At 54.3% G+C, this 23,992-nt stretch overlaps 1 protein-coding gene across 2 annotated transcripts in view; it reads right to left on the bottom strand.

Annotated features, from left to right (window-relative positions):
• ANXA6 (annexin A6) overlaps nucleotides 1–23,992 on the bottom strand; it is a 48,927-nt gene that overhangs the window by 17,923 nt on the left and 7,012 nt on the right. For both annotated transcript variants that reach the window (XM_014456180.2, XM_006089124.3), the window contains exons 2-17: nucleotides 19,763–19,806; nucleotides 14,582–14,672; nucleotides 13,540–13,634; nucleotides 12,886–12,999; nucleotides 11,995–12,085; nucleotides 11,004–11,083; nucleotides 9,613–9,669; nucleotides 8,707–8,800; nucleotides 8,198–8,293; nucleotides 7,422–7,480; nucleotides 6,355–6,477; nucleotides 5,268–5,326; nucleotides 3,642–3,720; nucleotides 1,940–2,021; nucleotides 1,085–1,179; nucleotides 357–470 (exon numbers count right to left, since the gene is read on the bottom strand). In XM_014456180.2, coding sequence (XP_014311666.1) covers nucleotides 357–470; nucleotides 1,085–1,179; nucleotides 1,940–2,021; nucleotides 3,642–3,720; nucleotides 5,268–5,326; nucleotides 6,355–6,477; nucleotides 7,422–7,480; nucleotides 8,198–8,293; nucleotides 8,707–8,800; nucleotides 9,613–9,669; nucleotides 11,004–11,083; nucleotides 11,995–12,085; nucleotides 12,886–12,999; nucleotides 13,540–13,634; nucleotides 14,582–14,672; nucleotides 19,763–19,780 — 1,347 coding nt within the window. In that variant the 5' untranslated portion in view covers nucleotides 19,781–19,806. The remainder of the gene's footprint in view (nucleotides 1–356; nucleotides 471–1,084; nucleotides 1,180–1,939; nucleotides 2,022–3,641; nucleotides 3,721–5,267; nucleotides 5,327–6,354; nucleotides 6,478–7,421; nucleotides 7,481–8,197; nucleotides 8,294–8,706; nucleotides 8,801–9,612; nucleotides 9,670–11,003; nucleotides 11,084–11,994; nucleotides 12,086–12,885; nucleotides 13,000–13,539; nucleotides 13,635–14,581; nucleotides 14,673–19,762; nucleotides 19,807–23,992) is intronic.

The following is a 23,992-nucleotide window of genomic DNA, read 5'->3' as shown; positions in this document are numbered from 1 at the left end:
ACTGGAGGTGCCCACTGCTAGGATATGCACAAGCCATCACACCGCCATGGGGAGAAAGGCTGGCTGAGAGTCAGGAGCCGCAGAAGAGAGGGGAGTCAGGGTTGGGGAGAGACAAGAGTCCATCCATTTAACATTGTTTTTGTCCCTGGATTCAGCCATGTCTAAAACCAGACCACGTCCTGTAATTTTCAGTTATAGGCGCCAACATCCCCTTCTGTGTTCACGCCAGCTTGAACTGGGTGTGGGAGGGGCTCTACCAAGGAGTTACAGCCAACCCATCTAGGCTCTGAGGAGCCCCTGTGTCCCTCCAGCATCTGCACGGACTGGACCCCATCCGCTTGCTGCCCACACTGTACCTCCATGGCTTTCTTTAACTGCTTGGCATCGTAATGGTCCGGTGGCAGCATCAGCCCCAGAATCAGCCTCGCCAGGTCTCCAGAAAGCTCTGACTTTAGGTCAGCCATCAAGTCCTGCAAAGGGCAGAGCCGAGGTCACGCCAACAGTAGCACTTGCCCACATGTGACCCAGGTCAGGGAGGTTATATGGAGGAAACAGGGGCTCCCCGTGGGGGCAAGGGCTCATGGGAGCCTGTGTCTCTTTTTGCTGATGTTGGGTTTACTGTTTAGAGGAACTCAAAAGAGGGTGGAGAAAATACAACCCGGAGGAAGTCCTGCTCTCCTTGGAGCAGCAGACAGGGAAGGAAAGGCGACAGTGCCACTTCAATCCCGGGCAAACACGCCAGCCGCAAGCAGGTGCCACGAAGGCACAATGATGAGTGACACTCAGCCTTGAAGCCTCTCTGTGCAGAGGGAACTGTGGGATGCCCGAGACACTGCATGAAAACAACTTATACCCTCGACCTCGCCCAGAGCCGAGCCTCCAGCAACTCCAAGCCATTCACACGAGTGTTGCTGACCACAAGGAACTGGGGGGATACAGATGTGTTCCATACCCAGCGATGGAGATGCTCTCAGAACACGTGACCACAGGGGGCCCCCCTGCCATGAAGACCCAGGTGCCCCACGGTGCAGAGCTGGCTGCGACAGGCCAACAGACAGCCCAGGTCCCAGGCTGAGTCCCTTACCCGGCCGAAGTGAGACTTGAAGGTCTGCCGAAGCTGCTGCCGCTGGGCGTTGCTGCGGTGTGTGATGATGTCAATGATGGTGTCCTCGTCGGTTCCTGAGTCAGAAAGCCACGGGGCTCAGAGGCAGGCCTGCGGCCCAGCTCCCCCCACGCTCCCCACTGATGGGCCCTGTCAATCTCTGGCACAGAACTCCGTCTCTCAAAAGCATCTTTATGCTGTTATCTTTGAGTCCTAGATACACTCAGCAGATACCATCCTTCCCAAGAGACAAAGGAAAATGAGGCCTGAGAGCAGGGGCCTTCACCCCAGGTCCCAGGGAGGTGCCCGTGGGCAGAAGCGGGGAAAGGGCAATGGAAGCCCCACCCTAGATGCTGTCCCAGGGCCTTTCTGAGGACGGGCCATCCATCCACCCCCAGGGTAGTTCTCCCACAGGGCAAATGGAGGCCTGGAAGGGGTGGCCACCAGGGGGCGCTCCCACCTGAGCCTGGGGACTCTTGGGTTACAGGGTCCACACCCCTTATTCGGCACGTGGGGGGACTGAGACTTGGGAGGCTTGAGGGATTTGCCCTAAGTCACACAGTGAGTCGGTGGCAAAGCCAGGACAAGAGCCCAGGCCTGTGGACCTTCCACCTGCACTAGGACATTGCTCCTGAGGGGCTCCTTGGTCTCTGGGAAGGGACTGTGCCAAGTCCCTCACCAACCCCTCCTGGCCATGCCTCCTCCACTCAGGGAGCCAGGAGCCTCCTCAGGAGGGTGGAGGAGACTCAGGGGCCCAGGGCTGAGCCCTCTGCTCTCGCTCCTGCCTGGCCCCCTGCCAAGCTCCAGAGGCACCTGGTCCCTTTCACAGCCCCTTACCAAGCCCCTTCATGGCTTTCCGTAGCGCTTTGGCATCTGCGTCAGGGTTGAAGTCGTTGGCTGGACGCACGGTTCCATTCAGCTGCAAGAAGCAGAAATAGACTGAGCAGGTGCTTGGAGGCCCCCCGGGGGCCAGGCCAAGAGAGGAGCATGCGAGGGAGGGGAGGCTGTCCCCACGAGCCCCAAACCAAGCAGCTTGGGGGGAAGAGGCAGGAGTGAGGGCATAGCAGACAGACCCCTGCCCGAGAGCTGAGAGGGAGAGAGACAGAGCTACGGCAAGTGCCGGGCAAGCCAAGTGTCCAGGCTCTTGCCCAGTCAGCTCTGCCCTGGCTCCACTGGGGCCTCCCCAGTCCCTCAGTCTCGTCCTGTCCCCAAGGCCCTCCTGCCTCTTAAAGAACCACCACCCCCCGAAAAGACAACAGGAATGCTCTGGAATACTAGAACAGTGTTTCCCAAATGTTAGTCACCCCTGAATGACCTTCACTTTGTTTTCCATATTTGTATACACCCTAAGCTATTTAATTTTTTTACTGAACTCAATCTCTTTTCTGTTTTCCTTAAAGCATTCCTTTTGAAATATATTGAAATGCTGCTCACGGGCAAGGCTTTCTGTCCAGGTTGTTCTTTGCCGTATCCTCAACAGTGCCGGACACAGTAAACACTCAAAAATACTTGTTAAATTGATGAATGAATAACATAATTTATATCACTATCCCAGGTAGGAAGTTGGTATCACATTCTATAAGCCCAGGAAAATAAATGTAATACAAACAAAAAACCCACATTGTCAAATACGCATCGCCACATTTAAGCAGGTGCCTTTCTTGCCAAAAGCAAAGACTCGGAGCTTGGAGCTGGCTCGCTCGGCTCTCTCTCTCTCTCTCTCTCTCTAAGGAAAATCAGCAGGTGTGGATGGGACGTGGCACCGACCAACACCCTCTCTGTGACATGACCAGAGAGAGTGAAGAAAAGAAGAGGAGCAGCTCTCTCGCCCCGTGAGGTTCCGTGTTATTTCGTGCTGCGGAGGCCCGCCTCTCCCGGCTAAACTCATTTCCCATGTAACTCCAGGTGATAGATATGCAATGGCAGCTCTTGCCTTGTAATTTGGGAAACGCTGTTCTAGGACATCAGAGCCCAAGAGCCCTTTAAGGGCACCGAGACCGCCATGTCCAACACCCTCATTATAAAGGTGGAGACAGAGGCTCGGAGAGAAGCGGGGACCTGCCGAAGGGGGCACAGCGAGTATCCAAGGTCCCGGATATTTCCGTGTGGCCCCGTGCTCCCACTCCTGAGTGGTTTGCTCCAGGCACTTCTGTGAACACTCTCGTCCTCGCCCTTTGTGGAGTCTGGCTCCGAGGGTGGTCAGAACAACCTTGAATCCTCCGGTGCACCCCTGGGTGCCCCTCTGTTCCCAGCTTTCATGCCTCCTCAGCCCAACTGTCGGACCCAGGATGGAACAGGCCCCTCCATGGAACCAGCCAGGTTAGCAGTTAGTGGGCCAGAACCCTTCCCAGCGTGTTAGAAGTCAGTGCAGGAAGCAGATGCCCACACAGATTCATCACTCCCAGGAGAAAAGGAAGCTTCAGATGCGAGAACCCTGTGCTGGCCAGCAGGGGGCAGCTGGGCGCTAACCAGAACAGCAGGAAAGTGCGAGCAAGAGAGTGGAAGCTTGTGGTCAAGCAGGAAATGGGGAGGGTCTGACCTCTACTCGGCCCACTGCACTAAGCTCCCACATCTGATAGGCCACCTGCGCTGCCTCCGGGAAGAACTGGCCAGCAGCACTGGAACGGAGGGGGTGAGGGAGGACAGGAGGGAATGTCATCGTAGGCACCACACACACACACACACACACACACACACACACACACACACACAGTAAACCCATCTACCTTCTCCCCAGCCTATGCTTCACCCATTCACCAGAGCCCTCCCTCCTTCCATCTCTGAGGGCCTGCTGTCCTCTCTCGAGACCCCCTGCAATGCTGGCTCTGCCCAACAGCCTTCCTGCCCGGGTCCCAAGCAGGACAGCACTTCTCCAATCCTTCTACTCCCCCTCTTCCTTGTAATTTGAGTGATTCCTATTCAAGTCTCCCCTCTCAGAAAAGGCCATGCCCAGCTATGGCCACATCACCTCCACCACTCGCTCCTGCAACGCCCCTGGCATGTCGGGTGCTCAGTCAACATCTGAACTGAACCACCCCCTGTGGCACTTACCAAGGGGAACCAAGGTTCTTGTAGCCCTTACTTAACTGGACCCTGGCAAGCCAGGGACTCAGAGATGGAAGGAGGGCAGGGAAATCTCAGTCCCCACAGTTCCCACCCTAGCACACTGGTCAAGTCACACTCCAACTTCATCTCTGCACTGGCCCACTACCCGGCTCATGTGCCAGGAAGAGCCCCCCAGCCCTGCTCCCTCACGGCCTCACCTTTGTTGCCCGCTCTCTACACAAGTGCGACCTCAGTTATGAAAATGAACCAGGCTGGCCCTGGCTGGTTTGGCTCAGGAGTTAGAGTGTTGGCCTGTGGACCGAGGGGTCATGGGTTCGATTCCCGGTCAAGGGCTCATATCTCGGTTGTAGGTTCCCTACCCAGGTGGGGGCCTGTGTGGGAGGCAACAAATTGATGTGTCTTTCTCATAGTGATGTTTCTCTTGCTCTCTTTCCCCTTCTTTCCTTCCTTTTAACCTCTAGAAATCATTGGGGGAAATATCCTCGGGTGAGGATTAAAAAACAAACACACCAAACTAGGCTGTACCCTCTCATCTCAGGGCCTTTCCTCCATCCCAAACCCTCTCCTGCAGATGCTGACTTAACACGCCCCCCGCCCTTGGGCCTCAGCCTCATTGTCCTCAGGAGCCTCTCCCAGCCTGGGCTATGCACCTCTATGTGCTTCCACAGGCTCACACCTTCCCCCCACAGGACTGTCCCGTATATAGGCCCTGGTCTGTATGCCTTTCTAGGCCGCAGACGTCATTAGGTGCTTCCCACGAAGGCACTTTGTAAAATATACTGAATACATGAGTAGGGAGAGCAGGCATCTGTATTTTTGCCATTTAACGGATGACGAAACTGAGGAGCAGCCATGAAGCAGGCCTGGGCCCATCTTCTGGTTCCTGGTTCACACCCCCAGACTGACGTTCCAGGAGCAGACATCGCATGTGCAAGGCCACGTTCATGTTCACACACAGACACTCGGACTTTCACCCGCGTGGTGCTCCTGGCTCGGGGAATCCCCAAGCTCATCCGCTCCATCCACTAGGGTGAGGGCCAGGACAGCCCTGGCCTGCCGCCCCCCAAGGCCACTGCCCCGGGGCCAAGCACCCACTTACTCATCGTCTCCCCCACACAGCTTCAGCAGAGCCTTCTTGTATTCGCCAGAGGTGTCATTCTGGAAGGAGGGAAGAGAGCAGGGTTACCTCTCACCCAGCCCTGGGATCCTCAGACAAGGAGAGACGCTTCTGGGGAGCCCCGAAGAGGGGAGGCGAAACATTTATTCACTGAGGCCCTGACTCTCCTGTCTAGAAGGGGCCGAGACACCAAACAGCGGTGTATCCGCAAGTATTCAACAACTGCTCTCTGGGGAAAAAAGCAAAAAAGCCCTGATGTGTAGCATCTGCCAATTTCTGGGTATAAATACCTCCAACGGACAGTTCCAAGCACCAATCTGATTTCATAGACTGTGAAATTAAGAAGAAATGCTCACTGCTCATCTACCAGATAATCCCCAGCCCAGCCCTCCCAAAGTGAAGACAGGCCTCCACGCACAAAAACCTTGGCAAAGGCAAAAAATAAGCAAACAAATGCACATTTAAGGGAGGGCATATTCCCTCTTGGAGCTTCATAATGGACTTAACACATTAAAAGCTGTGAGAAATTCTGAGATAAAGAAACTGGCTTATCTTTGCTTATTCTAGTTTTTTTCCAAACATTTTCCCATGGAGCCCTTTTGCACATCATGCCTATAAAATTCTGCTTTAGAAATACACTTAGGGGAGCACAGCTTGAACTCAGAAAGCTTCATCCCATTCACCCCAAAAAAGGAGAAAAAACCCCAACTCTATATCAGTCTTTTGACCAAGTCTCATGAGCTGGACACCCCAGAGTCAGCAACTGGCCCAGGGCCAATGGGTCCCCAATTAACTCTTCAGTGTCCCCCCTTCTTCCCCAAGACTGAACGCTCGCCGCCCTGGGAGGGAGTCCTCCTGGATTCAGCTTGTGTGCCCTTCAGGACCCAGACCTGCCTTCTCTAAGAGGCGCCTCTCGGATTCACGTCTCACAAGCACCGGCAGACATTAGCTTCCCCGAACGTGCCACAGGCAGGGCTCCCGGAGCTCCCGGGACTCGAGCTTTCCAGGACAGCCGCTCTCAGCCCTGTCTCGGCAGGAAGCCCCCGCCTCGTCCCCTCGCCCCGCTTACCTTGATCATGCTGTAAAGCGACTTCTCATACTTGGTCCGGAATATCTCCCGAATGTCCAGCATGTCCAGCTCACTGCGGGAGACCATGATGCGGATCAGGGTGTTGTCCCGAGTCCCCAGGCCCTGGAAGACAAGTGGGTTTGGGGGACGGAGTTGAGAGGAGGCCAGAGCGCTGACAGCCCCCCAGCTTAGTTGAAAATACAATTTTCCTAACAAAACGTTACGATCAGGAGCAAAAGAAGCAGAGCCTGGCCTTCCCTGCCTGTGTGTCCCTCCTGCTTTGATCTCCATCATTCCGACCCTCGTAAGTTTACCTCACTTTGTAGCTCTAAGCAATATATTGTTTCGGTTTGCACATCTGGGATCTTTGTAACTGTGCCACGGTGACCTTACTTTCCCTGCTACTCCTGACGGAGACTGGGTTGTTCCTAGTGTTTTCCTGACACGGACAATACTGAGAAGACTGTAAGAACACAGGCCACACCTCTCCAGGGCCCCACTCTGGCACCGGGAGACACGGAGTAGGCTGCCCACCCCTGAGGGATGGTCACACAGGGGCCTGGGCCTCTGGCTTCTAGAAACACATGCCTGCATTCATTTCCCTGTGTGCTATGGGCATGTCATCGGTTCTGTGTCCTGGGTGTAAAATACTGGGAAGCAGTGTTATCAGATGCCCAGAGTGAAGTCGCTGGGTCGTGTGTGAGCATCGTGACTCTTAGCGGACAATGCAAAAGTGCTTTCTACTTACCTTGGTCTCTATATGAACATTCTGATAGATTATTTTAAAGTGGGGCTTCCAGCCCACCTGGCTGGATGGATTGGGTGCAGGCTGTCACTGTGCCCTCTGCTCAGTCGGGAGGCCAGGGCAGGTACTGGGTGGGAAGGTGTGTGATCAGGGAGCATCGCAGGCTCTGGAGCTCACCTGGGAAATCTGCTCTCACTCTGACCTGCAGCCAATCCCCGAAGGCTCCCTTGGGCCAGTGGACCACAGGGACTTGCCCAAGAGTCCTGGCGGGGTGGGCAGAGACCCCTCCCCGAACCCCGTTCACATCAAACCCATTACGTACCTTCATGGCCTTGAAGAGCCGCTCAGCGAAGTACTCAGGGGTGCTCCGGATACACTTCACTGAGAAGAAAGAAGAGGTGGTTTCAGGAGGAGGATGGGGTGACCTGCCCCTGTTGCCATTGCTTAGGGGGTACCAAGTCCAAACCCAGGAAGAACCTGGCTCCTGATAACCTGCAGCCCCAGAGCGTCCCAGACCTGCCCACTTGTACCGCAAACCCAGGGAGTAAAGAACTGAGGACACGGGCCTCTTGTCATGTGGGTCATGCATTACAAAGACCCACTTTCTAGTCCTTTGGGGGTTCACAGGGAACTGGGCCGGGTGGGTGGTAGCATCTGGGCGGAGCAGGGAAAGGTGTGTCTTTAGATTCGGCTGCACTGAAAGGTACTGGCTGCTGGACCGCTGGACCCCGTGGGCAGAGCGGCCAGAACCCGACCGCTGGAAATGGGGCTGCCAGGGGCCAGCTCTGGGTGGGAGGATGAGGCCTGGGCCGTAGCCCTCTCCCAAGAAACACACACACAACCCAGGCTCAGACATGCGGGCTCTTGGAATGTCTGGATCGCAAGGGCCTCTGGGTCAGGCAGTCCGTCCCTGCCCCCATTCGTCAGGTGACAACACTGAGGCCCAGCGAGGGTAAGAGGCTTATTTTAAGTCAACAGCAGATTGGGAGAAGCCCCAGGTTTGAATGTTGACTCCACATTGACCAGTCAGCTCCTGGCATCCCTGACACCGGAAGTTCATTACAAAACGCAGCCCCAGAAGGCAACATCAGGACGTACCCACAGCCAGCATCAGCTTCTCAAAGTCCCCGGACAGCTCCGCTCGGATGCTGGCTTCGATGGGCTTCCCCGTGTTCTTCAGATACTCATCGAACACTGAGGGGGACAGAGAGTCAGGGGTGTCAGGAATGTCCCCGTGGCATTGAGAACAAACAGGGACGTCAGAGGGGGAAGGCGCTGTGGCCAGGACGGAGTGCCAGCATGAAGGCAGGGCTGGTACCGGGGAGGTGGCAAGGAGGTGGTGCACACCACCAGCCACCTGCTGCGAATGCTGTGAGCGCCTGTGCGCACCTCGGGCTCCAGCGTGAGGACAGACGGGACTTAGATGGAGGGGACAAGCATCCTCCTAATGACTCTGGTGAAGGACATACAAACCACAGCCCAATAAAATCGGGACCGGCGTCTGGGCTGCTGATGAGGTAGTTCCCACGCTCCGTCGTAGGGAAGGAGAAGAACAGAATTCTTGGCACAACTCCCAGGGGGCAGCTGCAGTCTTCCCTGGTGCTTACCCAACCGAAGATGCTGCTTGCTGCGATTCCCCAAAATGTAAACGAACTGGGCTTCATCTGTTCCCCATTTCAGTTCCCCCGCCTCGTACAGGTCCTGAAGGGGGAGAGGGGGGACTAAATGAAAGAGGAAACCTCAGGATGCAGGGCTCGCTGGCCAAGACTCTCAGAAGTGATGCTGAATCCCTGAGCAGACCGGCAACTGGCAGCCTCAGGACCTTTGCATATTCCGCACAGCTTTCCCCCTTTCTTTCTGGGAAACTCCCAGTCAAGCTTCAAGGGCCAGATGAGACATCCCATTGGTTCTCACAGCACTTCCTGATATCCCCAGGCAGACTTGTTTCCCTCCCTCCCCCTCTCTTCCAGTTTCTGCTTATTTATAACTTTGATCCACTGTAGATTACAGTGATTTCTTTATATGCCTGTCTCTCCACTATGACATGGACCCCTTCAGGACAGGGACAATATCTTAGCATTCTCTCTATCTGCCCCTCCAGAGTTACTGCATACAGTGGGGCTCAAAACGCCTGGAATGTAGGGTACATCCAAGGAGAAGGTGTTCGTGTGATTAACATAATCCCAGTACTGTCTGATTTTGTTTATTAGAGATCCCTCAATGCTTGGCAGAGTGCCTGGCACATAGTAGGTGTTCAATAAATATTAACTGAATAAATGGAAAAATTAAGAAAGCTCCAAAATACATCTTACCCACTTTACCCATGTTGTATACCTTAGAGAGACAACATAAATCCTCTCTTTAACAAAGCACTATATACATGATGCCCGTGAGTCAGTTATTTCTGGTATTTGCAAATTACTTCGCCTCCAGCCCTTCCCCGGGGCCCCAACCGTTCCGTCCCTCGGGGCTCCCTCGCGGTGCCTCAGGGACCTCCATCGGGGCTTGTTTACCTGGGCATCCTGCTGCACCAAGTCCTCGCTCACTACATCGTCCTCCTCCCTGGTTCCCTGGGCAGAGAGACAAGGAACACGTGGTTCAGATGCCAGGGTCAGGGAAGGCCTGGTGCCAGTGGTGGGGACAGAGAACACTGGGAAAACCCCGGTGGCCCGAGTGTCCAGGAGCAGTGACTTACAGCAGCCACTGAGTCGAGACCACATCATCTATTTTGTGGGGAATCATAGTCCCTCCGCTGGCTTTTCCCTTCATCCTTGGAGCTGGGACCAGAAGGGGAGTCCTGGGAACAACCAAGGTCCTTCCAGGTGCCCCCTCCCTGAGGAAGCCAGGCCTTGTACTGAGAACACCTCGGAGGGCAGGGCCCCTGCCACAAGTCCTGGCACGGCCCACGACGCCCCCAACAAGATCACAGAAGTCTGCATGTGTGCCTTCTGGTAGGGGCTCCCACGAATTCACCAACCAGGATCTGAGGCCTGGGCCCTCAGATCTCAGCTCAGACGCTGTGAAGGCACCAAATCCCCTGGTGCTCCTTGCTCTCCGCAGGCCCTCGGCCCATCGGACACTCGCAGGCACAGGGGACAGCCAACAGAAACAAAGCGGTGGCTGAATTATACATACAGCTTCCTAAAGGTTTGCTCCTCGGAGCTGAGCTTGCCTATCTCAGTGTCTGTTCCCACAGGGCCTGCGGCCACAGAGATGGCTGCGCGGCTGGACAGGTACAGGTGAAACGGCGTGAGACCGGCTCCCCAGCGCACTGCAGTCATGCAAAATGCAGGCCTGCTGCTGCCAGAACTTTCAATTATTTAAGAGTCCAGATGCCTGGAGTTTTCTAACAAAATCTCCCTGTTTGTAAACGTTAGCAACTAACTAAATATATATATATTTTTAAACCCACTGTGTGGGGAAAATCCCTACTTGGCAGCCTTTCTAATGGTCTCCTTTTTATGTGCTCCTCTGTGGGGAGGGAGGAGCAGCAGGGCAGGCTGTGGGGGATGCAGTGCGGCAGCCCCGGGACCACCACAGCCCTGACTGGAGAAGCAATGGCAGGAGGGAGGCCCAGAGAGGAGGGGGAGTGCGTACGGAGAGAGGAAAGAGGTCACAGGAGAGGATATTCCTGGGCACAGAGAGGAGGGTGCGTGCAAAGGGAAATGTGGGTCACCTGCCTGTGCAAACCATGGCAACAGAGCAGACACCTGGATGCTCAAATTCTACACCAGGTGAGCCAGAGGGAAACCATCTCAAGTTCAAGGATAAATGGGCAGAGGGGGAGGGAGTGGCCGCAGTATGTGAGGAGCCACCAAGAAGCCCCTCACAGGCTACCCCGCCTGTGGGGACAGGGCGGTGCGCTCTGGTAGAGAGCTCGGGGGAGGGGCCCCCGTGGACCGACCTGGAGCAGGACCACGAGCATCTTCTGGAAGTGGCCGGAGGTGTCGCCAATGATGTCAGCCTCCAGGTCTCGCTCGTAGGCTGCAAGGTTGGAACACAAGCTCTAGTCCCATTCCCAGGGCACCCCAGGGATCCAGGAGAAAGGTCCCTGCTACCCCCAAATGACCAGATATTGGTTACAAATCCCAAACCCCAGTCTCCATGACAACCCTGGCAAGACCCAAGGTGTATTTTCACAGTTCCTTGTACTGACCCATGAAAAGATATGATGGCATCTCTATCCCCACCTGTGCCATCCTCCTCCGGGCACCATCATCGCTCAGTGGACAGCGGCTACCGCCTCCTGACTATTCCCTCTGCGTCTGTTCTCACTCCCTCTCCAATCCACAGCAACAAGGGTGACCATGCCTTAAAGCCATGTCTGATCACAGGCTCCTGCTTTCCACTGGACTTAGAATAAAACACCATTGCTTCCTCTTGGCCCACAATCCCCTGTGCCTGACCCTGCACTGCTCCAGCCTCACACTGGCCACCAGGCTCATTTCTGCTCCAGGGCCTGGGACCTGCTGTCCCTCTGTCTGCCAGGATCTTCCCCCCACTCTCTCTAGTACTGGCTCCTTCTCATTCTGCAGGCTTTCCCTGATCCCCTGTCTGAAGCAGGTCTTCCCCAGTTGAGGTTTCATTTTTATCTCATTTGTCTCCTTCATAACATCACCACATCATCATCATCGTGTTTAACTGTTCACTGTCTGAATCCCTCATTATCTCATTAGTCTATAAGCTCTCGGAGGCAGGGACTACATGTGTCTTGCCTAGCATCATATCCTGAGAACCTAGCACACTGCCCAGCACAGAACCCCTGTGGACAGGGGGACAGTCAGATGAGGGAAGGAGGAAAGAAGATGGATGGATAGGATCTTAGGGTCTCCGTCATTGCAATCACCCCCATTTCATGTCTAAAAACCCCGAATGGCCCCTCCCACCCATCTCACCATCTTTGTACGCTGCCACCAGCTGGTGGATCTGCTCATTGGTCCGGGAAGCCAAGATCTCAATGAGGCACTTCTCATCGGTGCCAATGCCCTGGGAGAAGAGAAGGGATACATGAGTCAAGGGCTGGGATGGGCCTTGGGCTGGGATCCTGCAGCGGCCAGAGCTATGAAACCCTCAGCATTTAGGGTGCTCCTACTACAGCTCGTAAGCAGCGATTGGGAAATACCGCTCCGAGAATCAAAAGACATAGATTCTAGTCCCCCCTCTGCCTGTAGCTTGCTTTGTGACCTCTCATTAAGAAACTTTATCTTTCGGCCCTGGCCAGGCAGCTTGGTTGGTGAGAGGTTGTCCCAATATGCCTAGGTTGCAGGTTCGACCTCTGGTCTGGCCACATACAAGAAGCAACCAATGAATGCATAAATAAGTGGAACAAATCAATGTTTCTCTCTCTCTCTCTCTCTCTCTCTCTCTCTCTCTCTCTCTCTCCCCTCTCTCTCTCCTCTCTCTCTCTCCAAAATCAATCAATAAATTAAAAAGAAACTTTATATTTCTGGGTCTCAGTTTTCTCATCTGTAAAATGGAGATGCTACCAGTTGCTCTACCACCTCATAGGGAGATGGAGAAGGTAATGATCTGCTTCCTCAGGACTGGAAACTGCTGGTGTGGGGGTCTGAGCCAAGGGCCCCTTTCCACACTGACCTGTGTCCTCCCACATCTGCCCACCTGGAGGAGAACGTGGTTCCCTTCTGGGAAAGGGTTTAGGCAAGCTGCCTCTTGAAGCAAGGCACATCCGTGCGTGGGTGAGGGCTCACTGAAGACTTGCTGTAGGGCCAGAATCTTACCCTTAACCACGTCCACACCCCCAACACACACAGCCTCACAGTTCTTACCGAGAGGGCGTCTTTAATTTCTTTGGCATCACAGTAGGCAAGTGGCCTCATCAGACCCACAATCAGTCGTTCAAACTTCCCCATCAGCTCATACTTCAAGTCTGCAATGAGGTCCTAGCAGGTGGGGGTGGGAGCGAGAGGAGGTGGGGGAGGAAGGGGAAGAACAGTTACACTGATAAGAATTACATTTAATGAGCACGAATTCTGTACAGGCACTGGGCTAAGTAAGCTCATTTGATCCGTCACTCTTGGAGGTGTGTGCTATCATCAACCCAAAGAGGCAGGCATAGACTTCAGGTCACCAGCCCAAAGTCACTCAGCTAGTAAGTGGTGCAGGTGTCAAGTCCACAGCGTCCTGCCTGCTCCCCACCATTGTTTATTTACTTGTTGATTGTGTCTCCCTCCCACTATCAGTGAGTCCAAGGGGTTGCCACCTCCCTCCCTGGTCTCATCCATCCGCGTGGCCCTAACACCCAGCATAGGGCCCAGGCAATTTGTGGCTGAACGGTCCCTGACTGAAGAGAAAAAGAGGCTAAAAGTGCCAGCACAGAGGCTGACCGGGAGCAAAATGCTTGAGAAAGACCCTGAAGGAACACACAGGCGATGAAATCATTCCCCCAGCCCCACCCCCTGCCCTCCGGTCGCCATGGTTACCTTGCCATAGAGGGACTTGTAGCTCTGGGTGATCTCCTGCCTCTGCCTGTTGCTCCGGGAAGTGATCAGCTCCAGGATGGCCTCCTTGTCACTGCCTGGAGGAGGGGAGGACACCGTCACCTTACCCAACCTGCCTCCAGGAAGCCCACCAGGGCTGCTCCCTGCAGTCCTCGGCATTAGCCTTCTACTCACAGGTGGTGGCATCACAGAGGATGGGGCCCATCAAGCCCCCACTAAGAGGGATCATAGCACACACAGTATGTGTGCTCAGAGGGCCCATGATTCAGCTCCTCATCACACAAAGAAGAAAACTGAGGCCTGGGGATGGGGAGCAAGGACTCACCCCAGGACTCACAAAGAGCCTGGCTTAGAAGAACTCAGGGGTCCTAACACCCAGGACAGGGTTCTTTCAACAAAGAAAATAAAAGAGAATACTGAGGCCTTGGCTGGTGTTGCTAAGTGGTTAGAGTGTTGGCCTGCACACTGAGAGATTGCAGGCTCGATTCCTGGTCAAGGGCACATACCTGGGTTGCAGGTTCAATCCCTGGGCCCTGTCGGGGCATATGCAGGAGGCAACCGATCAATGTGCCTCTCTCACATCAATGTCTCTCTCTCTCTCTGCTTACCTCCCTTTCTACTCTCTCTAAAAATCAATGGAAAACATATCCTCAGGTGAGGATTAACAAAAGAACAAAAAGAGAGAATACTGAGAACCAGGTTCAGGGTAGTGGTCACCCCTAGAGGAGAGGAGTGGAGTGATCAGCAGGAGGACCCGCCAGGGGGGTTCTGACCACAGGAGGAAGCGAGTGCAGTTCCCAAGCGGGGTGGCAGGTCTGTGGGTGAAGCTTCTGTTTATTCTTTAGACCTTGCTGGTCTGGAGTATTTCATTGTAAAATTATGAAAAATAATAAAAAGAGGAAACAAAAGAGTGAGTGCATCTTCCATCTCACCCCCACCCCCAACAGCGCTCAGGGCTGTGCCCACAAGCCCCAGCGAATCCCGCCTCCTTTCCTGTGACCCACTCCCAGTGGTGGGCACCCACCGATGCCCTTCATGGCGGTATACAGAGCCTCAGCATCCTGGCTCGGATCGAAGTTCGGGAAGTCATGAATGGAGCCGCGGTACTTGGCACCCTGTGGAGAGAAAAGCAGAGGGTGAGCTGCTGACCCTGACCCTGACCCTGACCAGAGCTCCCAGCCCCAACCTCAGGTCATATTCCCAGCCCTGGCCACAGGCGGAGTCCAGGCTGAACCCCTTCTCCTAAAATTGAGTGTTGACCACAGAAAGCCTGGCTGAGGGCTGACTCTCCTGGTATCTGCGACCACAACCTGCCCCAAGGACGGTGCCAATTCCCCGTGGGAGGGTGGCCCAGCCGAGCCCACGGCCCTGTGCCACTTTGCTGGGTCCAGGAGAGATAAGAAGCCAGGCCTGGAAATGATCCCTACAGGGGTAACAAGAGCCCCGCATATTTCTATGGCACTCTCTGATTTACAAAGCCCTTTCGCCTCCATTGTGACTCTTTAGCAACTTGGAGAAGCACCTAAGACAATCTCTACCACAGAAACAAAGACACCGAGAGCCCGGAGGAGGGAAGCCTGTTGGCAGGGCCCCTGGAGGCCAGCTCTCTGCCTGCTCCCCTCGGCTCTCCAGCTCCAGAACCCTGCAGCTGCCAGCTCCTGGGGACGGGGGTCTTGGCCCGGAGAGCCCAGAGCCACCCTCAGAATCAACGCCAGGACAAGGCACCGCCCCTCTGGGACCAGTAAACTGAGCTGTGAACTGGTATCTGAGGACAAGCTGGCTGGGTCCTCGGGGCCAAGGGGCAGAGACACAGAGCCAGAGGATCTTAGACATCGAACCTGAATGCACAATAGGCTGGTTCACAGCGAAGTCAGGGGTGGGTCCGCTACGTGGCCTGAGAAGCATGGGGTCTAGGAGAGCAGCAGAGAGCTGCGAGCCGAAGGTGCCGGGGCCCCAGGCACTGAGCACACAGCTCGGGGACAGGACACTTAACCTGGGCCAGGCCCGACATTGCAAGCTAGAGATTCAGGGAAAGAGAAGAGGCCATCCGGTCTTTCGTGAGCTTCTGACCCAGTGGAGACGAGGGACAAACATAAAGCTTGCAGTAAATATCCGAAGACAGAGGCCAAGTAAAGTGGGGAAACAGCAGAGGTGGAGGCCAGCCTGGGGGAGGGAACCAGGAAAGGCTTGGTGGGGGGTGGGGGGTGGGGGGTGGCCCACATAAACTGTGCCTTAAAGGAGAAGTAGGCAGGCCTCCGATCACCTCCCGCGTCTCCCAGGGACCTGGCCAGGCATTTGGGTGCTCTTTGGTTTACGTCTGCAGTTGCTGGCTTCTCCGAGGTATGCACGCGTGGGCGCCGCGAGGGCACAGGGCTGCTATTTAAAGTTCTGACAGGGCGGATGGCCAGAAAGGAACACGGTCCTCTTCCCGCCATCAGTGAATCCCTTGCAACCTGATCACAGCCCTGGCCAGAGAAGGAAAGAGGAAGGAACACGTGCCAAATACCAGGACCAGAAAAGACAGTCCCTCTAGAAAGCTCCGAGCATCTGTCCTGCTCACTGACGTACTCCAAGCACCCAGCACAGGGCTTGGCACAGCAGCACCCACTGAAGACGTGTTCCCTAGATGAATGGGTGCGTGAATGGGTGATGACCGAGTGTGTTCTGAGCAGAAGGAAGGTGGAATCTAAGCTGTGTCCTAAAGGACGCGTAACAGCTGGCCCCACGGGGGCTGGGCAGGGAGAGGGCTTCATACAGAGCAAACAGCCTGCCAAAGGCTTGGAGGCAAGAGCAAGCAAGATTGAGGGAAGCAAGCCCAAGGCTTCAGCGCTCAGTGCAGACGCCCAAAGTCGCCAAGATCACGGACTGTAAACTGCCAGGAGGGAGCGAGAAGATAGAAACGTGTTCCCAGGATGAAGGGCAGAGGTGTCAGCCATGGCCCGTGAGCTGAGAACCCTCTCCTGTCCCTGCTCCCCCACCTCCACCTTCTCCCTCCTCACACACTGCGGTGGCTGAGGCAGTGTTTGGGGAAGCAGCTGCAGCTGAAAGATGAGGCAATGCCATCCTAATGACAGGCATAAGGCTTGATCAGAATGACCCCTTAGAGCCAGGCAGGTGTGGCTCAGTGGAGGAGCATCAACCTATGAACCAGGTTTGATCCCCGGTCGGGGCACATGCCCAGATTGTGGGCACAATCCCCATTAGGGGACGTGCTGGAGGCAGCCGGTCAATGTTGATGTTTCTTTCTCATGGATGTTTCTACCTCACTCTCCCCCTCCCTTCCTCTCTCTGAAATCAATAGAAACATATTTAAACAGAAACAAAAACTATCACAGCCGCCAGAAGAGGGGAGTGCAGGGCGCCTCAGCACTGGTCACACAGAGATAGTCCTTCAAATCACCAGGCTCAAGTGTCCTGCCACTGGTTATTCTCCCACCAACTTGGTGAATTTGGTGCCACCTGTGCAGCTGCCCCTACTTCTCTGGCAGACAGGTTCCAGGCCTCAGGTGCCCATGATCGAGGGGGGAGGGAGAGCAGAGACGAAGGGACTTTCCACCCTGAAATATTCAGCAGGTCCGGATGCCAGCTGGTGAGCAGCCTGAACCCTGGGGCTCTGAGGTCTTGGGCCCCATCCAGGCTGCGGCTAGAGTAGGAGTGCCCAGGCCTCTCGGGAGCAGAGGTGACACCACTCAGAGAGAGGGCTGCGGCCAGGGCTCCCCCGGAGAGCTGCCTTGATCAGTCCTGACCAGGCCTCGTCTCTGCACCTGCTGGAGTTCCAGCACCTGCCCTCTTGGCCTGTCCTCAAAGTGTTCTTACACCCATGGTCACATTCAAACTCAGATCTCCCTGTGCAACTGAGGCCACAGAGCCATGCCTCCGGCACTGTTCTATGACACCACACTATTTCCTCAGTCTTTGGGCCTCCAGTTCTCCTCTTCTGAACAGAAAGGGAGGGAGACTGGCACAATCACAGAAGTAACTGGGAGTGATCTGGGCCAGAGGAACGAGTAGCTTTTCTGTGCGTGCATGCATGCATGTGTGTATGTGCATGTGTGTGTGTGTGTGTGTGTGTGTGTGTGTGTGTGTGTTTGCATGTGTGTGGAGAAGGCGGGCACACTAGAAGCCGAACTAAGGTGCTAATAATTGGGAGCAATAGACACAAACTTGGAAGACCTTTGTCACACTTCTCTAGTATTGTCTTCTGCAACCTCCTCCCCTCCTTAACCCTTTGCACTCCGAGCATGGCTTTTACTGCTACTGCCTGAGCGCACTGCATCCCCTCCCCCGCTTCTGCTCCAGCAGCCCCTCTACCTAGACCGCTCAGCCCTTGCTCTTTCCGAGTAGCGCTTCCAGGCAGCTGCCCCATTCCCCCCACCTGTGTGCCCTCAGAACATCAGCACCGTGCCTGGGGGATTCCAACTCACCCCATAGGACCAGGGACCCCTAAGGGTCTGCTACCCCAGGACTCTTGCTTGCAGGATGTCTACTGGCCCTTGGCCCATGGCAACATGGGTCAGCCAGGCAGACAGCATGGTCTGGGAGCACTAGACCAGGAGTCCAAGATCTGAGCCCTAGGTCCTGGCCCCTCTGATCTCCCAGGGCCTGATGTGTCTATTTCAGTCACCCAGAATCTTGCAATTTGAATGCCTCTCAGGAAGTACTCGGGGATGACTGCCCATGGAGAATGAGGAACAGCAAAAGTGCTGCCTTGGATCTTTGCCCATAACTGGGAATACCCTCTCCTCCTGGTCAAAGAGGCCCCTTGTGCAAAGTGTACTCACAGAAGCTCACAGGGGGCCAGAGCTATATCGTCCTATATCACATGGTACACTGTGCTCTTCAAAACCTGTGACTAGACATCCTTAAGGCTCTTGTTCATTGGGGACATGAAGACAGGGACGAAGTTTAGTTTTCACTGAGCTCAACCACCTCACAATGGAAACTGAGGCCCAGAGAGGGTGAAGAATCCACCCAAGATCACACAGCTTCTGTATTATGTCCATGGCCAGAGGCTCTGTGACTGAAGTGAGGCACAAATGGGCCAAGTCGAAAGGCCCTTCGTTTTATTCTCCCTTTCAATCCCATTGCTGCAGTGACCATGTCTCTTTCGCTAAAGCCAGCAAACAGGCATCTCTCTCAGGCAAACCAGGCACAGAATGACCCTCGCTCTTTCCAAGGGCAGAACCCGATCCTGGCCACACACAGGAGTGAAAGCTCTGACACACCTCAAATTCTACTGCCCACAAGGTGTCACACAACATGAAAACTGGGGTCTCGCCCGGCTGGTGTGGCACAGTGGTTGAGCACCTACCTAGGAACCAGGAGGTTATGGTTCTATTCCCAGTGAGGGCACATGCCCAGGTTGCGGGCTCGATCCCCAGTAGGGGACATGCAGGAGGCAGCCGATCAATGATTCTCTCTCATCATTGATGTTTCTATTCCCCTCTCTCTTTCCCTTCCTCTTTGAAATCAATAAAAATATTTTAAAAAAGGAAGGAAGGAAGGAAGGAAGGAAGGAAGGAAGGAAGGAAGGAAGGAAGGACGGACGAACTGGGGTCTCCTAAGCCAGGGGAACTTAATTCCAGACGTGTGTGACAGCACACTCCCACCGCCAGAGCGTAGAGGACCCTCCGGTGCTCCTGCCTGTCCAATGTCCATTTCCCTTCCTGGGGGAACCCCTCTTGGGCCATGAAGTTCAGGTGGAACCAACTCTACCTTCTGGATCCAAGTTACCCAGGCCCAGCCAATGAGAATCTAACCTCGGACTTTCCCTAGAATCACGGGGAATAAATGATGTTGTTTCCTCCAGGCTTCTCAGGAAGCAGAAGGAAAGCCTGGAGCTATTGGTGACTAGTGAGCCAACTCAGGGGAAGACCTGCCCAGGAATGAAGCCACCCAGAGGAATCCCACTTCAGAGGCAGAGTCTAACACTAGCATTTGGACCCCCGGATCCAGCCAGACCTGAAGGCCTGGGCTTCTCAGTCATGTGCACCAATACACACCCTTCCTGCTTAGGATGCTGTGTTACTGTGAGTCACATGCCTGGAGGAGCTGTGATGTGGAACAGGAACAAGCAATGCCGGAGAATCTCTCCTGCTCCATTCAGGCTGAAGGTATCAGGGGTCTGTGCAGCACACCCAGTGACTCTAGGAGCCCAGGCCCGGGGAAGGCAGAGCACAGCCTGAGGCGGGGAGAGGCTCCTTACCTGTGCTGGATTGGCCATGGTCTCAGGTTCTGCAGCAGAATACACTGTGGAGAAGAAAGAGATCCCATGAGACTCCCTTGCACTCTGCTCCCCTCCATTCTCTCCCCCAAACTTGCTCACCCTTCCTTCTTCCCAAGGGAGAGTATGTTCTCCCTGCTCTTTCCCAGCTGCCTCCAGCCCTTCAGGTTCAATGACACCCCAACACCTGGCTCGGGGCCAGGTGAATTTTCCAGAGGACAATGGACAGACTAGCCGGTGTCCAGGCACTCCCACCAGGATGGGGAAGGGACTTGGAATGAACCCAGAGGGAGAGAAGTCACAATCACTGACTGCACGTGGCCCCTCCAGGCGGACAGGGTACTTTCCTAGAAATGGTCTCACTTAACCCTCACAGCAATCCTTCCCAGCATCCATTCCCCCTTCTTATGGAGGAGAAAACTGAGGATGAGGGGAGTGGGGGTCAGGGAGGTTAAACAATTTTCCCGAGACCACACAGCTTAAGACTGAACTCAGTCAAGTCCAGATTCCAGAGTCCACACCATCTGCACCTGCGTGCCCTCTTTCCAAGTCACCAAGATCTGTTCCAAACCCAGACAGCTGAGCGGTCTGCACATGAGCAGACTCGGGGCTCCTGGTCCCCTGCTGCAAATACCTGAAGGGCCACGGTGCCTGTGTAAGTCAAGAGACACGTCCTTAGGGTCTACTCTGATAAGGCACCGCTCTCGGGGCTGAGTTCAAAACCTGCTTTTCTGGAGCTTACTCCGTAATGGGGAGAAAAGCCCCGGCTGGGTGGCCCAGTGGGTTGGAGTGTCGTCTTGTAAACCAAAAGGTTATGGGTTCGATCCCCAGTCGAGGTTCGTATGGAAGGCAACCAATTGATGTTTCTTCCTCACATTGACGTGTCCTCCTCACATCTCCCTCTCTCTCTCCCTATTCCTCTCTCAAAAATCAAGAAATATTTCCTCAGGTGAGGATTAAAAAAAACACACACAAAAACCACTAGGGAGAAAAGATAAAGCTTGGTCGGGAGAGAGCGACAGTGGTCAGGGGGCTCAGTGTGGCTGGTATGGAGGATGTGGGGTCAGGGGCCCAGTGCTTGAGGCCACTGCGGAGACTGAAATTTTCTTTGATGAAACAGAAAGTCATGGGGTTGGGGGGTGACTGAACAAACAGGACACACGATCTCACTGAAGGAAATGCCAGGACACAGGTTCTACACTAAAGGATTAAGAAACGAAGGTAGTAGGTCACTAATGTTTAGGTAACTATGCACGGTGCCAGGTGGGTACTTGAAATACGGGGGGACCACTTTGTGATGTATATTACACTATGCTGTACACCTGAAAGTAATACAAAATCATACTGAATGTCAACGGTAACTGAAAAATAAAAGTGAAAAAGACACCAAGGTATCTTACCTAAAAACAGATGAAAAAGGAGGTGATTGGTTTGGAAAGGGGAAGAGAAGGGGGAGGGGCCGATAATGAGCTCCCTCAGCAGGAAGGCAAAGAAGGAAGCAAGGAATCTTCTCAGAATGAGAGGAGAAAGGAGGACCAGTACTGTCCATTTTATGGAAATTAGAACTTTTTAAACCATGTCTATAGATTGCTTTTTAAGAGTAAACGTCACAACTCTGTCAGACATACTCCGTAAGATCTATGAGGGGCTGAGCTAGGAGAGAGGGCAGACACCCAGGCGACTGCGGCTCAGTGCTTTCCAGTTCTGCACATCAATTCTCCCCCCCAAAACCCCAAACAGAAACGCTGAAGGGACGGCAGCCCGGGCCTCACTGTGGGGTCACTGGGGCCAGTGTGACACAGTGGGGGAACACCAGTTTTGGAATCAGACAGACCCGAATTCAAATCCATTTTGTCACTTATTAGCTATGTGACCTTGGGCATATGACTCATCTCTGAGCTCAAGGTTATCTCAAGTGCAAAACTGGGGCTGCCCTTTCCTGCCTTGGTGGGTGGTTGGAGGATGAGACACGGCTCTGGTCGGGAGCAGAGCACACGAGGCCAGGCAGAGGCCTGTTCTCTGTAAATGGCGGCATTTGCTACATTAGTGGGAAGCTCTGAGGACGGGTCCCCACTGCCTGACTATGAGCTCCCCAAAGGGCAGTCAGCAGGCACACATGAGATGCGGTAGGAAGTGAAGAAGTGAAGTGAAGAGCAGAGGACGACGATTTGTCTGCAAACACCCTGCTGTTCCCCTGACAACCAGGGGCCCCTTGGTACAAATGTGCAGCTCTTACCAGGAAATGGAAACCTCCCCGCCCCCCCCCATCCCCCCCCAACTACCCTAGGATCTGGCTAGAAGCCTGTCCTGGGTTTCCCTGGGGCCTGGGGGAAAGAGTGGGGGAAAGAGCACCAAGGCCAGCAGAGAAACAGGGACTTCCGAGGAGGCTGGGAAGTCAGCTGAGGCGGGAGGGCGGGCCGAGGCCTGTCACCTGCGCCTCCCGCCTCGAAGCATTTTCTTTTGGCCTTGGAGATGGAAACTCAGCTGCTGGCTGCAGCCCAGCCCATCTGGACAAGAGCCCCTCCCCAAGGAGAGTGGCTCAGAGGAGGGGCCCCGAGGTCCTTGGGAAAAAGCTCTCAGCTCTGAGAGCTGTTTTTGAGTGCCTGCCTTGTGTGTACGTGGAAAGCAAGCTTCTTCCAGAATTAAATGTTCAGACTGCAGCTCAGGGGGGTCGATTTCCAACAGCCCCCGCTCCAAGGGCTCAGGGACACTCTGGAGCTAATCTCAGAGGCGCCGTCTACACTGCTGTACCCTGGCTTTACAAGGGGCTCCGCGTCTTCCCAGAGCAACCCAGAACACACTTCCCAATTGGCTGAGTAAATGTTTTCTATCCAATGTTTCCGAAACCCAGAGGGCCCCTTAATGATCCACTACTCTAATCTCTCATTTTCTAGACAGGGTAAGGAGCCTTAGGGAGACAAGGGACTTGCCAAGACCAAGACCACAGCCACCGCTCCGCCTCCCAGCCTGTCACAACAAGCACCCGCAGCCCTGAGCCCTGGCTGCAATGGGACCTTAGGAGGAGGCCCCAGGGTGAGACCCGGGTTCTTGTTCCCAATCTGTCTGTAACCTCAGACAAGCCAGGTTCCCTCTTTAGACCTCAGTTTCTTCATCTGTGAAATGGGGACATTATCACTCCCTCTTTGGGAAAATCCAGGGTGGATGTGAGAGGCTTTTACAGATTTCAACCAGGAATCTTCATAGCAAAATCTCAGAATATCAATCCTACTAGGATTCTCCCCAGACCCCACAGGATTCCTCTCCAGCACCCCATCCCACCTCAATATGCACGTTTCATCATCTTGGTTGAAACAGTTTCTCAAACCCAGCAGGTATGGCCACTCTAGACCTGAGCCTCTCTCCTCCTACGAACCCTGAATCTCTTCTGATCTGGCTGATCATGAGGGCTCATCATGGCTGATCATTCCAGAAATCCACTCAAGGGCAGAGTAGCGTCGTGCCTGCTGTGGCCACCCCCTGCCTTTGCCCTGTAGTCTGCAAGCAGCCCTGTTTCCTCCTCCCTCTTTGGGAGCTCAGCACTGACTCTAGGAAGAATGCTCTGGGGGAGAGAACACACCAGAGCCGGAAGAGCCTGTGGCTCACTGCCACAGAGCTGGGGAAACTGACAGCTGGACAGGGGAAGGTCATGTCCAAGTCATGCAAAAGGCATGGGCTTTGAGATCAGATGTGACTGTGAGTCACAGCTCTGCTCCTGCGACCAATTTGTGATTTAAGTGAGTTACCTAAACTAAATCTCAATTTCCACATCTGTAAAATGCATTTAAATGTCACCTCCACGTACTGAGAAATAAATGCAACAATGAATGTACAGCTCTTAGCACGGTGCCGGCACATAGCAAAAACAGAATAAATGGCAGCTTTTATAGTGACGAGCCCAAACAAATACAAGGGAGGCAGTGTGACATCCTAAGAAAGAATGCAGGTTTTACTGTCATGACCCAAGTTCAAATCCTGACACAGCAAATTCCTAGTTCATGACCATGGGTGAGTTATGTCATTTCTCTGACTCGGTTCCTTCATCTTTGAAATGACAATCTCATAAGGTTTTTGTAAAAATTCAATGAAGTAAGGCAGGTAAATACTTAGCATGGCAGATACAGATGCAATGTTTAATAACTAGTGGCTTCTGTTACTGCAGTCATCCTCTTAGAGCAGTGTCTCCAGTTTTGATGGTCCACTGTGATGTTTGTC

Source organism: Myotis lucifugus, unplaced genomic scaffold (genome assembly GCF_000147115.1).
Source record: "Myotis lucifugus unplaced genomic scaffold, Myoluc2.0 scaffold_56, whole genome shotgun sequence".
Lineage (NCBI taxonomy): Eukaryota > Metazoa > Chordata > Mammalia > Chiroptera > Vespertilionidae > Myotis > Myotis lucifugus.
Note: the sequence above shows the minus strand (reverse complement) of the source record. Positions and strands in the feature narration are given on the sequence as shown.